The sequence below is a fragment of the Cryptomeria japonica genome, chromosome 6 (genome assembly GCF_030272615.1).
Source record: "Cryptomeria japonica chromosome 6, Sugi_1.0, whole genome shotgun sequence".
In the NCBI taxonomy this organism is placed as follows: domain Eukaryota; kingdom Viridiplantae; phylum Streptophyta; class Pinopsida; order Cupressales; family Cupressaceae; genus Cryptomeria; species Cryptomeria japonica.
Window position 1 is genome coordinate 390,712,021 of NC_081410.1, and position 16,012 is coordinate 390,728,032.

The 16,012-nt window shown below is 36.7% G+C and overlaps 1 protein-coding gene across 1 annotated transcript in view; it reads right to left on the minus strand.

Moving 5' to 3' along the window:
- The window catches only part of LOC131038325 (acyl-lipid (8-3)-desaturase), a 105,884-nt gene extending 93,081 nt beyond the window's left edge, over positions 1-12,803 (minus strand). The window contains exons 1-2 of the mRNA XM_057970708.2: positions 12,337-12,803; positions 12,032-12,124 (exon numbers count right to left, since the gene is read on the minus strand). Of these exons, the coding sequence (XP_057826691.1) occupies positions 12,032-12,124; positions 12,337-12,443 (200 nt within the window). The 5' untranslated portion in view covers positions 12,444-12,803. The remainder of the gene's footprint in view (positions 1-12,031; positions 12,125-12,336) is intronic.
- Between the last annotated feature and the right edge of the window lie 3,209 nt (positions 12,804-16,012).

Consider the following 16,012-nt stretch of genomic DNA (forward strand, 5'->3'; position numbering starts at 1 on the left):
GGAAGCAACCTTATCCTAAAAAAATAAGGGAATCCAGATCTTTTTCCCAACACCCTTGGAAGAAACCAAGAGATACTTCGCGTGTGCGATGCTTTAGATGTGACAAATTCGGTCACTATGCTAAGGAATGTCAGTTTAACCCTAACCAAAGTGAAGCAAACCTAGATGAAATCTCAAAACAAAATGATGACTTCTTATTTATCTCCGCTCTATCTAGCAGTGTTCCCTCAGATAGCAATACATGGTTAATTGACAGTGGTGCCTCCAGACACATCACAGGTTACTGTGATCATCTTTCAGGCCTAGTAGAAAAGGATACCAGCCTTCACGTGGTAATTGGTGATGACGCTCGTTATTCGGTAAGAGGTTCTGGCTCTACTTCTCTAAAATTAGATTCCGGTATTTCCTTACATCTCAGTGATATATTTTTGTTCCTAGAATTAAAAGAAACCTAATTTCCATTTCTGCTCTAGAAGATAAAGGTTATCAAATTGCATTTTCTGAAGGAAAAGTCCTTGCTTGGTTTAAGAAAGATAGTTTTAAATCTGCTCGTATAATTGGACATAGATATGATAGTCTTTATAAACTCTCCACTAACCCTATTCAAGCCCTCATTAATGAGGCTCCGGAATCCTGTGAGTTATGGCATAGAAGACTTGGACATTTACATTATCAAGCCCTTCCATCTCTTGAAAGGTTAGTTAAAGGTATGCCTAAACTCAGTCAAATTCATGATAACACTTGTAAAGGTTGTGCTATTGGTAAGAATGTTAAAAGTCCATTTCATAAAAGTGAAAATAGAGCTAAAGACAAACTAGAACTTGTTCACTCTAATTTATGTGGTCCTATGTCTATAGCATCTCCTAGTGGATTCCTTTATTATGTAATCTTCATAGATGATTTCTCTAAGAAAACTTGGATCTATTTCTTGAAATCTAAAGAATCTAATGAAGTCTTAAGTAAATTTAAGGAGTTTAAAGCATTAACTGAAAACTTCTCTGGTAAAAGAATCAAATGTTTAAGATCTGACAATGGAGGTGAATACACCTCCGGTAGCTTTCATGATTTTTGTGTTCCATACAATCCTCAGCAAAATGGTGTTGTTGAAAGAAAGAATAGGACCATTGTGGAGGCTGCAAAGGCTATGATCCACGATCAGGACTTGCAGACCTTCCCATGGGCTGAGGCTTCTAGAACAGCAGTATACATCCAGAACAGATGTCCTCATCGTGCTCTAAAGAACATGACCCCGGAAGAAGCCTTCACAGGATCCAAACCAGACATTAATCACCTCAGAATCTTTGGAAGTCCCGTCTATGTTCATGTGCCCAAGGAAAAACGATCAAAGTTGGAACCCTCCGGAAAGAAAGGCATGCTAGTCGGATACAGTGAATCCTCCAAAGCATTCAAGATTTACATCCCAGGTCAAAGGTACATTGAGGTAAAAGTAGGGATGTTAAATTTGAAGAAAACATTGCTTTTAAGAAATCGAAAGGTTCTTGTGTTATTGATGAATCTAACGATAATCAAAATATAGACGTTGATACTAACCCTGAGATTCAGAGGGAGCAAGTTGAACCTCCACCTCAAGATGATCATGATGATCCTCCAGAACCCATGAATCCCACTGATACTCCTAGTGACATTGTTGTTACCAAAAAGAGGCCACTCTGGGTAAGAAACACCATTCAAGAAGCTGAGAGATTTGCTGCTCCAAGTGGCACCTTCCGTGAAACTAAGAGACCTCAGGTATTTTCCAACTACGTTTCTTTAATGTGTAATCTCATTGAAACTGAACCTTGCAATGTTGAAGAAGCCTTAAGTCATCATGCCTGGAAGCTTGCTATGGATGAAGAATATCAGTCAATCATCAAGAATGATGTGTGGGACCTTGTGGGACCTTGTGCCCAGACCCAAAGGTAAATTTGTTGTTTCATCTAAAAGGTTATTTAAAATTAAACATAATGCTGATGGTAGTATTGAAAAATATAAGGCTAGATTTGTAGCGCGTGGCTTTTCCCAAAAGGAAGGCATAGACTATGAAGAAACTTTTGCTCCTATTGCTAGATATACTTCCATTAGAACAATAATTGCTATTGCTGCCTCTAAGGGTTGGAAACTACATCAGATGGATGTTAAGACTGCTTTTCTCAATGGTGTCATTGAGGAAGAAGTCTATATTGAGCAACTTGAGGGATATGAGATTCAGGATAGATTGACCCATGTGTGTAGGTTAAAGAAAGCTCTGTATGGTCTTAAACAAGCTCCTCGTGCTTGGTATGAAAGAATTGATAAATATTTGCTAAGTCTAGGTTTTTGTAAAAATGATGCTGACCCTAATATTTACTTTAAAGTAGCCAATGATGAAATGCTAATTCTAGTTCTTTATGTGGATGACTTATTTCTTACTGGTAAAGATGAACTTATTATTAGATGCAAGAAAGAACTAGCTTCAAAATTTGAAATGAAAGATTTAGGTCTAATGCATTATTTCCTAGGTCTAGAAGTATGGCAAAGATCTAACAAAATCTTTCTAAGTCAAGGGAAGTATACTATTGACATTTTGAAAAGATTTAGAATGATGGATTGTAAACCAATGTCTACTCCTATGGAATCTAACTTAAAGAAGTTAAGTGTTTCTGCAGCTAACTCTGAATTTGCAGATCCATCCGAGTACCGACAGTTGATTGGATCACTGATGTATCTAGTTAACACTAGACCAGACATATGTTTTGCTGTAAATGCTCTCAGCCAATTCATGAGCTTGCCCAAGCATGTTCACCTTGTTGCAGCCAAGCATATCCTAAGATACTTGCGGGGCACAGTTGGTTTTGGGCTGAAGTATCCACTTAACACTCCAATAACCTTGGAAGGTTATTCTGATGCAGACTGGGCTGGAAGCGTCAAAGATAGAAAAAGCACCTCTGGTATTTGTTTTAGCTTGGGTTCTGCAGTGATCTCTTGGGCTTGCAGAAAACAATCCTCAGTGGCATTGAGTACTGCTGAAGCTGAGTATATTGCAGCAAGTGTTGCATCCAGAGAAGCAGTGTGGCTTCATAAGCTTCTTGCTAGGCTGTTTGGTCAGCCATGGGATCCTACAGTTATTCACTGTGATAATTAGAGTTGTATTAAAATGTCTATCAATCCAGTGTTTCATGATAGGTCAAAACATGTGGAAACCCATTATCATTTTATTCGGGACATGGTGCAAAGAGGTGCTATTCAACTGAAGTATGTCAGCACTGATGAGCAGGTTGCAAATATCCTCACCAAGCCTCTATCCAAAGTGAAGTTTGTGTACTTCAGGGATAGACTTGGTATTGTGGAAAATGAAACTCCGATTGAGAGGGAGTCTCAATCTCAGTGATACTTTGTAATTGTATAAAACCACCCTCTGCAGGCAATGTAAGGTGGTATTGTAAAACTTCTCAGGGAGAAGTATAATTCTTAACCATCCTCTGCGGACAATGTAAGATGGTATTGTAAATGTTAACCACCCTCTGCGGGCAATGTAAGGTGGTATTGTAAACTTCTCAGGGAGAAGTATAATTCTTAACCATCCTCTGCGGGCAATGTAAGATGGTATTGTTAACCACCCTCTGCGGGCAATGTAAGGTGGTATTGTAAACTTCTCAGAGAGAAGTGTAATTGTTAAACCATCCTCTGCGAGCAATGTAAGATGGTATTGTAACCTTTGACCATCCTCTGCAGGCAATGTAAGATGGTAGAAAAGGATCCTCTCCACCCTTTGTGAACAATACAAGGTGGATCCAGTCTATGCTTGTGTGCAAGTTGGAAGATTATGATTATGATTCTATTCCCTAATTAAGAGGGAGTGTTGGTTGTAATTAGGGCTGGCGGATTCCAATTGCCTTGGGCAACATTGGAATCCACCTCCTTAATATAGGGCCTGGCCCAATACCTTTCGGTGCACCCAAAAAGGTTCCACGCTTCACTCAAACCCACTCGCCTCCTTGATAGGGCCGACCCTATCTCACTTCACCTAAAAAGAAATTAAAATAAATAAAAGATCTAAATGCAAAGAAGGCCGACATAAATAAAAAGGAATATGACTCCTATAAAGATGGCGTATACTTCTCAATATCCACATTCAGTTTTTATGCACATGCAAAACATATTTGGTGAAGGCGAAATTAATAGAAGGGAAAACTGGTAACAGCGAACTCCAATAGAAGGTAGTAGATCTTTGAAATAGGAGGCAGCAAACTTCACCAGATGGTAGCAGATCTGCAATAGAAGACAGCGAACCTATTTAGCAGCAGATCTCCAATTGAAGTAAGCGAACCCTTGAAGGACTGTAATCTACTCAAGGTGCTGTTACCCTTGTTACACTCAAAAATTCCAATGAGAAGGACTGCAAATCATAACCTCATCAACAACCTAATTGTGAAGTCTTCTATCTCTTCTTTGTGACTGCAACCTCTATGCTCTAGATAAGTGTGTAATATTCAGTTTATAATCATAATCAGATCTGAGGATCCTTTGGCTGGGTTTTTCCTCCTAAGAGGTTTTCCCAAGGTAATTGTGTTTTGTCCTTGTGCATTTCATTTCATGCTTAAGTCTGGAAAACTATAAGTTAATTAACCTAGTTTAACCTAATTCTGATTTTCCTGAGTTTATACAATCTAAAAGTACCAAAATTAACAGTCGGATACCCTTAGTTTGAGTTTATCCTCTTGATGTGGTTATTTTATTAATGTCTCTCTCTTTTGATTATATATATATATATATGTGTGTGTGTGTGTGTGTGTGTGTGTGTTTGTGTCTGTGTCTGTGTATGTGTGTGTGTACACACACACACACACATATATATATATGCATATACATATACATATACATATATATATGTATGTATGTATGTATCATTATATTTTACTTGGGATCTTTGATGGCAATATTTTGAATCCATAGCTTATGAATATATTAACACCCACACACGTACACACACACATACACAGACACACACATATATACATATACATATACATATATATATGTATGTATGTATATATCATTATATTTTACTTGGGATCTTTGATGGCAATATTTTGAATCCATAGCTTATGAATATATTAACACCCACACACGTACATTGAAACCATACATGTATGGCTATTAATATATCCATCATTGTTATATGCTTATTCTATTGTACACACACACACACACACACACACATATATACATATATATATGTATGTATGTATATATCATTATATTTTACTTGGGATCTTTGATGGCAATATTTTGAATCCATAGCTTATGAATATATTAACACCCACACACATACATTGAAACCATACATTTATGGATATTAATATATCCACATTGTTATATGCTTATTCTATTGTAAGCGCTGCATTATGCATCTTCTATTGTACACACACACACACATATACATATACATATACATATATATATGTATGTATGTATATATCATTATATTTTACTTGGGATCTTTGATGGCAATATTTTGAATCCATAGCTTATGAATATATTAACACCCACACACGTACATTGAAACCATACATGTATGGATATTAATATATCCATCATTGTTATATGCTTATTCTATTGTACACACACACACACACACATATATACATATACACATATATATGTATGTATGTATATATCATTATATTTTACTTGGGATCTTTGATGGCAATATTTTGAATCCATAGCTTATGAATATATTAACACCCACACACGTACATTGAAACCATACATGTATGGATATTAATATATCCATCATTGTTATATGCTTATTCTATTGTAAGCGCTGCATTATGCATCTTGCTTCATGTTTAGACCACTGACGGTGGACATGGTGGCCACTATCTTGGTGGCCGAGTATTCTTGTAACTGTTGGACATTTTTGTTAAAGATGTCGGTGCTTGGCTAGCGCCTTGATAGCAAGTTCTTTGTTATTAATATGGCATTCAATGAAGTTGTGGGGGTTATTGTTCCAATCTTTGGAAGTATTGTGTTGTTATGTGCGTTCTGCTCTATAATACTGTCTATTGGGAGACTTTGCGGTGGTTGTATTGCTCTTGGCGCTACTATTATTTCTCTGCTCTGCGAAGCTCGCGAGGCTGTTGGTTATCATAGTGTTTGGACTGATCTTTGTGTGCTGTGGATTTGGTACTTCATGGGGAGTTTGTTGTTTGTGAGAGCAGCCGAGCTGATTATCTTGAATCCATGGAAGTCTTGAGACGTTTTATCCTCTGTCATTTCTCAGGCAAGAGATGTTACTCTGCTCTATTTTAAATGTCATCCTGTTATATGCCTTATCATTTGATGTTTGCATTATTCTGAAAAGAAACATGCTCGAATATGCAAAGCAGTTGTTTATTCTGTTGATCAATACTATTGTTATGGATCATGAATCGTATAACCAGTGAAAGGAAGCTGGGATTTCAGACTTCCTTTCAGCATACTAAATCACAGTATGGCTGCAAGGAACTCTGCAAACTCCATTCTAGCCACGATTCAGACGGATGTGTTTATTATTGTGGATAAGCTGAATTTATTATGTAGAGTACAAATCCTCTATTCTGGAATTGTAACTTTTGTTTAAGCAGATGTATTCTTGTTGAGCTGCTTGTTTTCTTTTATTTGATTATGGGTCGAGACAGACCATGTTCTTGGGATATGCTAATCTGTTTGACTTATTGCATAAGTCCAATCCAATGTGAATATGAGTTAAATCTGTTCTGTAGCTATTATTAAGGAATTGATAGTAAGCCAAACTTGAACAGTGTGAAGAATCTGGGATAGTCATTTAACCTGATATGAATCCATGCTTGAGTGACTGTGAATATGAGTTAAATCTGTTCTGTAGCTATTATTAAGGAATTGGTAGTAAGCCAAACTTGAACAGTGTGAAGAATCTGGAATAGTCATTTAACCTGATATGAACCCATGCTTGAGTGATTAAGACAGTCCTTGCCTAGGAGAGTATGGGGTAGTTTTTCCTTGAGCATAGCATAAACATTACCTATCCGGTTGAGTCTTTTGAAGGTCAGCTGGACCCATGTGCTAGATGCAAGTATGCAACCTTTATATGTAAGCCGAGTAAGGGTGGTGAACGTGGACAGCACTCAATGTGCTAATTATGAAAACCTTGGCAAAAGGTAGCACAGCAATTTGCATGCACCTGTCAGTTCATAAGAGTTAGATGCACTACTAGCAAGAGTGTCATACAAGTTAGGAGGGACCTTTAGTGTATGACTGGTCCATAAGTGTAGATTCTAAACACTAGGCTCAAAGGCATTGAAAAGATAAAACTCTGTATTCTCTTAACTCTCTCTCTCTAATTACTTTATGTTGTGAAAAATGAAAAAAGTTAGTCATTGTTTACCTTTCATTGATATAGTTAGTTATTTTCAGTTATGTTAGTTAATATGGTTTCAATCTCAGCTGAACATGTATTTAAATAAGAATTTAATTTCTTTGTCTAGAAAAGTTTATTCTTTTTCTATTTTAGAAAGTTTGGGTTGTTACATCCTCTCTCTCCTTATCTTTTCATCATCATGGATGAAGATTTGGGAAAATTGTTATTATCCCATGTGAGACAAAGATTCATTCATGGATGGACTTGGGATAGGCAACTTACCTCCACACTCACCTGCAATTTGTGGATGACATTGCCTTGTTGGGAGTTGCCAGAATTAGAAAAGTAACGAATTTCAGACAAGCTTTGGATATCTATCTTGCAGCCTCATGCCATAAAATTAATGAGCAGAAGTCTTCAATATATTTCTTCAAAGCTCCTCTTATTCAAGCTAGCATTGCTCATATCCTCCGTTTTCATATTGGATATCTGCCTTTTGTGTATTTGGGTATTACTCTCTCTATTAGCCCCTACCTCAAGGGACTTGGCAAAATGTTTTAAATAAGTTTCATGGGAAAGTCAAACATTGGACTTCCAAGTGGCTATCCTTTGCTAGTAGAGCGTTACTTCTGAAATTGGCTTCTTCCCATTTACAAGTGCATGGTGCAGATTGCTCCTTAAGTTTCATTAAGGATCTAGATGCTTTGTCAACACAATTTTTGTGGGTTGGTTCTTTCAAATCGTCAAAGTGGAGTTTGGTTTTGTGGGATTCTATCTATAGACCAAAGCAGGAGAGTGGTCTTGGGCTGAGACAGGCTTCCCTCACGAGTCAAGACTTGGTTGCTAAGATTTACTAGCAATGGTGTACTAGTCTAAATCAAACTTGGGCCAAGATCCTATCTTCCGAATACTTGAAGGGGGTTGATTGAGAGTGTCGATGTTCCTAGGGTGCGCTTTAAGGGTAAAGGATCTTTGATTTGGGAGGCTCTCAAAAAGGGAGCCAGCTTGATTAAGCAAGGATTGATTCGGGTTTGCAATGGGGGCTCCAAGGCTCTTTTCTAGTATGACTCTTGGGATGTGTGTCCCCTATCTTATCAATGTTTTCACACCTTCAGGATCTTCCCCTCAAATTCATAGAGGCAATGTGGTCTAGAATGGAGGACTTTAAAGTTGTCCAGAGAGTGCAATAGTTGGAGGTGTTGAGGTGGAAGGAGCCTTGTGAGCGGCCACAGAGGGTACAGCGGAGGATCGTGAGGAGCTATCACAGATCTAAACTGGGAGAGATTGTTGTTCTTAATGAGAAAAGGACACCTTGGCCTGGAGTCCCAATCCTAAGGGGGAATATTCAATATCCTCTGGATATCAAGAATTGGATCGAATGAAGCATGGAGGGGAAGAGGTCTTGTGGTGGAAAAATGTGATGAACAAGTTTGCATTGCCTAATGTAATTTCTTTCCCTGGCTTGCTACAAACAATGGATGCCTCACTCGCAACAATTTGTGTAAGTGAAGATTTCAGGGACCATCAAGGTGTGTCCATTGTGGTAATAGTGAAGAATGTCCTTCCCATTTATTTTTCCAACGCTCTTTTTCCATAGACATTTGGCACCTTTGGTGGCATGTCTGGAAGCAAGCTTGTATCCATGCTTCTTCCTTTGTTGAATTATGGAGTAGTTTGGGGAGGCCTCTAGCTAAGGCTTGTTTTCTTAAGGTGGCTTGGTCTATTGAATCCTCTTGTATCTTCTCGCAAATTTGGCTTGAGTGGAATAGTAGGGTCTTTTAGGGTAGAGATTTGGGGGTGCATCAAATATGGAGCAAGATATATGGTATGATTCAAGAAATCGTTCTTGCTAAGTGTGAGGTATCTATCCCCTCAGAGCCTGGAGAAGTTGGGACAATGCAGGGTTTGTGTTTATGGGGTTGTGGGTCGGGCCCTTCTTGGACTCAGAGGGGCAATCTCATAAAGAAAACCCAAAGAGATGGAAAGTGGTCCTCACCTCCTAAAGGAGTGTTCAAGATTAACACTAATGGGTCTTCTAGAGGAAATCCCGGACATGTTGGGATTGGAGAAGTTGGAAGAGATAGTTTTGGTGCAATGCTTTTCTTCTTCTCCATCTACAAGGGGATCCAAACCAATAATCATATGGAGGCCCTTGCTCTTCTTTAGGCCTTAGAATGGGGATGTTCGCTTGGCTAAAGTAAGGTTATTTATGAGTCAAACTCTCAAATTTTAGTTAATATGTTGACCAAGCAAAAAATTTATAGTGTTAATTGGCAATTGGCTTCGATTGCTCATCAATTCTTAGGCTGGGTAGTGCCTTGGACTTTGTTTCTTTCATCCACATCCTACAAGAGTGGAATGGTGTTGCAAACTGTTTGGCTAAATGGGCTTCTAAGCAATTAGGGGATTGGCATATTAGAGACTGAGAGCATCTTCCTCAGGAGTGCTCTAGTAAATTACAAAAGTTGACTAGCGAAGACATTCTTGGCTAATGGGTTGTGTTGTTGAGATTTCCCTTGGGGTCTTTCTTCTTAGCTTTGCTAGTGATTGTGGGTTGAGGCCCTTGATGGGTTGGGTTTAGGCCCTTTGGTTGTATTGATGTTTATTTTGGATGAATAAAGTTTTACCCCTTTGCTTCAAAAAAATTGACATTACTATTAATCCTTATTTTTTTAAGTCACTTTTAATTTTCTTTTTTAAAAAAACGGGCTTCTAAGCAATTAGGGGATTGGCATATTAGAGACTGAGAGCATCTTCCTCAGGAGTGCTCTAGTAAATTACAAAAGTTGACTAGCGAAGACATTCTTGGCTAATGGGTTGTGTTGTTGAGATTTCCCTTGGGGTCTTTCTTCTTAGCTTTGCTAGTGATTGTGGGTTGAGGCCCTTGATGGGTTGGGTTTAGGCCCTTTGGTTGTATTGATGTTTATTTTGGATGAATAAAGTTTTACCCCTTTGCTTCAAAAAAATTGACATTACTATTAATCCTTATTTTTTGAAGTCACTTTTAATTTTCTTTTTTAAAAAAACCTTTTGAATCACCACTTTGTACCCCATGCCTAGTATTAACACTTTTGGCCCTCTTTTAAAAACACTTTATGACTTCAGCCACCCTTCTTTAAAATAAATAAACTAACATAAGTTGCCATTAAAAAATAAATATTAAGTTGCCTTAAGGACAGCTTAAGTTTTATTTATTTAATTGTTTTTTCACACAACCCAAAGCCTACCAAAAGTTAGCATTCTCCATCATTGTTGGAATTCTCCCAGAATGTTGAAATGGACCCAAAAAGGGGCATTCAAAACTTGTCCTTCCTCTCCTAGTTAGTTACATATTTATTTAATTAAGTAGAATTGCATCTATTTAATTGACTAAACTAATTTTATTCTCTCACTAATTAATTAAATGAATTCATATTTAGTTAATTGGATTAATTCACATTCTTCCTCTCATTTAAAAAATAAATAAAAAATCATTTCCATCTCACCATAGAAAGCCAAAAGATGACCCTTCTCATCTTAAATCACTCATTCCAAGCAATCTTAACCATCCACTTACACTCCCCACAAGCCTTCACCTGTGTGCATTCCATATCCCCATGGAAGAAGTGGCATGGATGGAAGATGAGAATATTGTTGCACAAGCCATCACAAAGCAGACAAAACAAAAGGTTTTACCTCTATAGTTATGTCGTGAAATGCATGGATAATCAGCCACATTCAGTATTTTGTTTCTTTAATACCAAAGTGAAAAGATGTCCAACAGATTTTTTTCTCTGTAAAAATTTCAGCAAATGGCAAATATGTTGATGTCAATAAAGGCATAGTGTGATGGTTAAGTCGTAGTATTGTGATTCTTGCCACCAAAGCTTAAAACCCCACTGGTGTGATATTGCTAAATGTTTTTATACCAATTGATATATTGGAGGACTTGTCAACCCTCATTTGCCTCAACAAAAAAAATATTCCGGTATAATAGGAATTACAAATTTACAAGTACAAAAGATCACACGGCTAGTATAAATGTGAATCCTTTTTTCAATAGCAATGCCCAGAAAGAACTTCTGTGTCTAAACTCTACAACAGGTTCTAACAAACTAAAAAATTCACTGCACCCTTACGGAGGATAAATTTATAGAATGATAAGCGGACTTCTCCAGTTAATGTCTACGTACATATACAATCAGAACCATGTATTATAGGCTAAATATTTAACAAGAACATGTGATTAATAATATTTTCCATTTTTAATAACTTTGGATTTTATGCAAACTTCGCCAGTAGATTTTCGAAAATTTGCTTCACAACAAAATGTAATTTTGTCGGAAGTTAGCTAACTCATGAAAAATAGCCCATAAAAATATGATGCGACCTACAAACAGAATGACTGTTATTTAGATATATTTGAGGTGTAACAAAACAGGGCACATAAACAGAAAGACTACTCTAGTGTTAACCATTATTATCCAGTTAACAAATTCAGACTCAATAGAATGTTCCGTTTATGAGCATTATCTAAAGCCTGAACCAAAATACGATAAATGATCCCGCCTACTAATTTCCATTGACTTGCTACCTTATAAATCTCTAAAAAGTAAAATAACTACCCCAGCATTAGAAAAAATGACAGTGATTCCAGAAAAGCTCAAATAAATAAATGAATAAATAAATACTTGCCTTACATAGAGAGGATGATAGGATTCAAAGAGCTGGCTCGAGTCCTTCCCAGCTCTCACGAATATCAGATTCCCTCCCGGGTGATGAGGAACCCTTAGTCATTGCCAAACAATAGAAAACAAGTTAATTAATTCAATTTCTCCCTTCATTTAAGCCCTAATTTCAACTTGAAACGGAGACCAAACAATAACAAATCAATTTCTTCATTGAAATTCTAATCTTAACTTAAGCAGAGAGTAAACTACATAAATCCGTCCATAAAACCTCAACCGTTCATTCAAAACATCCTTGAACATTAAACTTACCAGGCAGAAACATCGTAAACCCTCCCCCAAATTACGAGCCAGCAATCATTTGGCGTGTTGTGTTTGCTCACCTCCTCCAAGCTATACTTCTCCGGCCGTGATTCCATTATTACCTTCACCAGAATTTTGTACAACAGATGCGCAATGCGGCTCGTACCCGCGACCTCACCTGTCCCGTCGCCAAAATACACCGAATTTTGTCCCCTAAAAATATAACTAATAACACAGTTGCAGAGGCGAATTTAAAACTTCTTCAGCTCACATGCCAAGCAGCCAAATTTTTAAAAGTAGAGATATAAAAATTTATCGATGCAGAGCTGTGCTGTACTATTCTTGCCGCTCTGGAAATAAAGAAAAAGATTTACCGCCAGTAAAAGCGGACAGTAAGCTGATTCCCAGGCTATAACAGACGCCGCCAAAAACGAACGCTGCTAAATATACGACAATGGGTGATATTTTAAAACGCCCCCAAGTTCGTATTTTGATAGCCACGGGTCACATGAAGCGGACAAGAAAAAGAAAAAAAAACACCTGTAGCCCACGGGTCACATGAAGCGGAAAAGAAAAAGAAAAAAAAACACCTGTAGCCCACGGTTTCTCACTGAGGAATCATTACGATAGCTGCGCAATGGCGGGAAGCATGACCTAAGGAATCGCCTTAGAATCGTCGTCACTTTTTTTTATTTTTAATTTTTTTACTTTTTTGAAACGTCGTCACTTTTTATGATAATACTTTAAGATATTTCGCAGATATTGGGAGAGAGGGCCCAATAGTATAGCTGGTGTTAAGACCATAGACGGTCCATTACTGATTACCCACAAAATCAAATATTGTTCAAAAATATTTTATTTTATTTTTATTCAATAAAAAAAATATAAAGTTTAGATATTTATTAAAAATATTGTAATTATTGTTTAAAGTTGAAATATTTAACAAATAGAATTATTTCATTACGGGAGGTTGGTGGTAGAGTTTATATATAAAAAAATATAATAATAATTGTTAATATTATAAAAGAGTATAAAGACTATATATTGTTTCTCTATATAAAATATGAGATCACTTTTTTTTAATTTACAATCTACATATTAAATAGTTACATACTAGCAATTGCACCTTGGTGTGCAATGGGTACGCCGAATGTGTGGAAGGTCAATTAGGAAAAAAATTGGTCTATTTTTGTATACATATGTGTACTGCATGGGGTTGTAAAGCATTTAGAAAATGATGTTGTTTGTGCAACAAAGGTCCAAATGTGGAATTGATTGCAAATCAACTATGAATACACTTACATATCTCCAAACATGAATGAAAAACAAAACCTCTAAACCAAAAAGATAATAGAGGCTTCATTATCAAAAGACATGTTTGCAATAGGGAGTGAGGGAGAAAGACTAAGAGATAAAAGGAGGAAGAGAATGAGAGAAAGGTGAAGATATTGAGATAGAGATAGAGATGGAATAGAAGCATATATAGAGAGGGAGAGATAAGAAATGATATATAGAGAAAGAGGTAGAAAGAGGGAGAGTTATAGGGATAAAGAGAGATGAAGTGATAACGAGATAGAGATAGAGGGAGGGATGAAAAATAATATATGGAAAATTAGAGATAGAGATGCAAAGAAATATATAGAGGTATAGGAAGAGGGAAAGGGAAATAGGAAGAGGGAGAAAGATGGATGGATAAAGAGAGGGAAACATATCCAGAGATAGAGGGGGATATAGGAATATAAAGGTAGATTTAAGGACGGAGTGGGAGAGGAAGAGGGAGACAAATATTGTAAGAGATAGAGAGAGATAAATATAGAGATGGATAGAGAGAAATAGAGAGAAAGAGAGATATATATATAGACATTGACATAGAGAGAGAGAGAGATATAAGGAAATATAGAGAGAGTAGGAGAGGGATATAGATAGAGAGTTAAATGGGGAGATGGACAAGGAATGTGGGACAAAGAGATGGGTAGAGATAGAGAGAGGGAAGAAGAGCGAAATAATATTTGAAGTTATCTCTTATCCACTGAGACATGTGTTGCACAAACAACATAATCATAAATATAGATGGATAGAGAGAATGAAACATGTCTAGAGATAGAGGGGGAGATAGAAAAAAAGAGGCTGAGATGAAGATTGTGTGTGTGTGTGTGTGTGTGTGTGTGTGTGTGTGTGTGAGAGAGAGAGAGAGAGAGACATATAGAGAGAGGGAGAGAAAAATATGGGGAGATAGAGACATGGAGAGAAAGAGGCAAAGATGGAGATATAGTAGAAGAAAAAAATAGAGAGATATGTGGGGGGGATAGGGAGGGATTGAGGGGTAGAGAGAGAGAGAGAGAGAGAGAGAGAGATCTATGGATAGAATGTAGAGGAGTGAGATCAAAATGAAGAGATGGAGAGAGTGTTATAGAGAGAGAGAGAGAGAGAGAGAGAGAGAGAGAGAGAGAGAGAGAGAGAGAGAGAGAGAGAGAGAGAGAGAGAGAGAGAGAGATGGACAATGAGAGATAAATATATAGATCAGGATAGATGGAGTGAATAAGAGAGAGATATAGAGATAATGATATATATATATATAGTGAAGGGAATGGAGAAATAGGGAGATAGAGATAGAGATAGAGGGGGCTAGAGAAAGAGAGAAAGAAGATGATTGAGATTGGTTATATATATATATATATAGCGAGAGAGAGAGAGAGAGAGAGAGAGAGAGTTTAGGATTGAGTGATAAGGATGGAGAGGGAGAGAGAAGGGAAGAGAGAAATGGAGAGAGGAGAGAGAAGTAGAGAGAGATAAAAGGAGGAAGTGATAAGGATGGAGAGAGAGGGGGGAGAGAAATGAAGAGAGGAAAGAGAAGTAGAGAGAGATAAAAATAGGAAGTGATAAGGATAGAGAGGGAGAGGTATTATTAAAGGGAGATAGAGATATATATAGCTTGAGAAGGAGGGTGTGTGTGTGTGTGTGTGTGTGTGTGTGTGTGTGTGTGTGTGTGTGTGTGTGTGTGTGTGTGAGAGAGAGAGAGAGAGAGAGAGAGAGACGAGGAGTGTGCTTATGTGAGTGAGATATATATATATATATATATATATATATATATATATATATATATATATATATATATAGAGAGAGAGAGAGAGAGAGAGAGAGAGAGAGAGAGAGAGAGAGAGAGAGAGAGAGAGAGAGAGAGATTGATAAAATATTGATAGAAAGAGGGAAACAATGAGTGAGGGGGAGATAGATGGAGAAATAATTTTTTAAATTAAATTAAATATCTTTTCTAATACAAGAAACACTTATTGATGAATAATTTTAATTATTTTTTCACTCTTAAATAGTTATAATATTCATTAAAACCCCTCTACCCACAAGAAAAAAGCCATATATAAAATAAAACAATAAACACATACTCACTATTAAACAAATAATTTCTATCAAAAATTAATTATTAAGAGAAAAATAAAATTGGATAAATATTTTATTTGTATATATGTAGGTCAATGTTTATATGTTTCAAAGGAAAAAAGAGTGGATTGTGAGGTTTATTAATAAATAATAATTAAATTAAATAATAAACTTGTGTAGATTAATGTTGCGATAAATGAAAATTGATTTTTTTTTTTAAATAATAGTATATATACATGCCACAATACCACTATCAATTTAAAATGCATTGGATAGTAAAATAAATTGA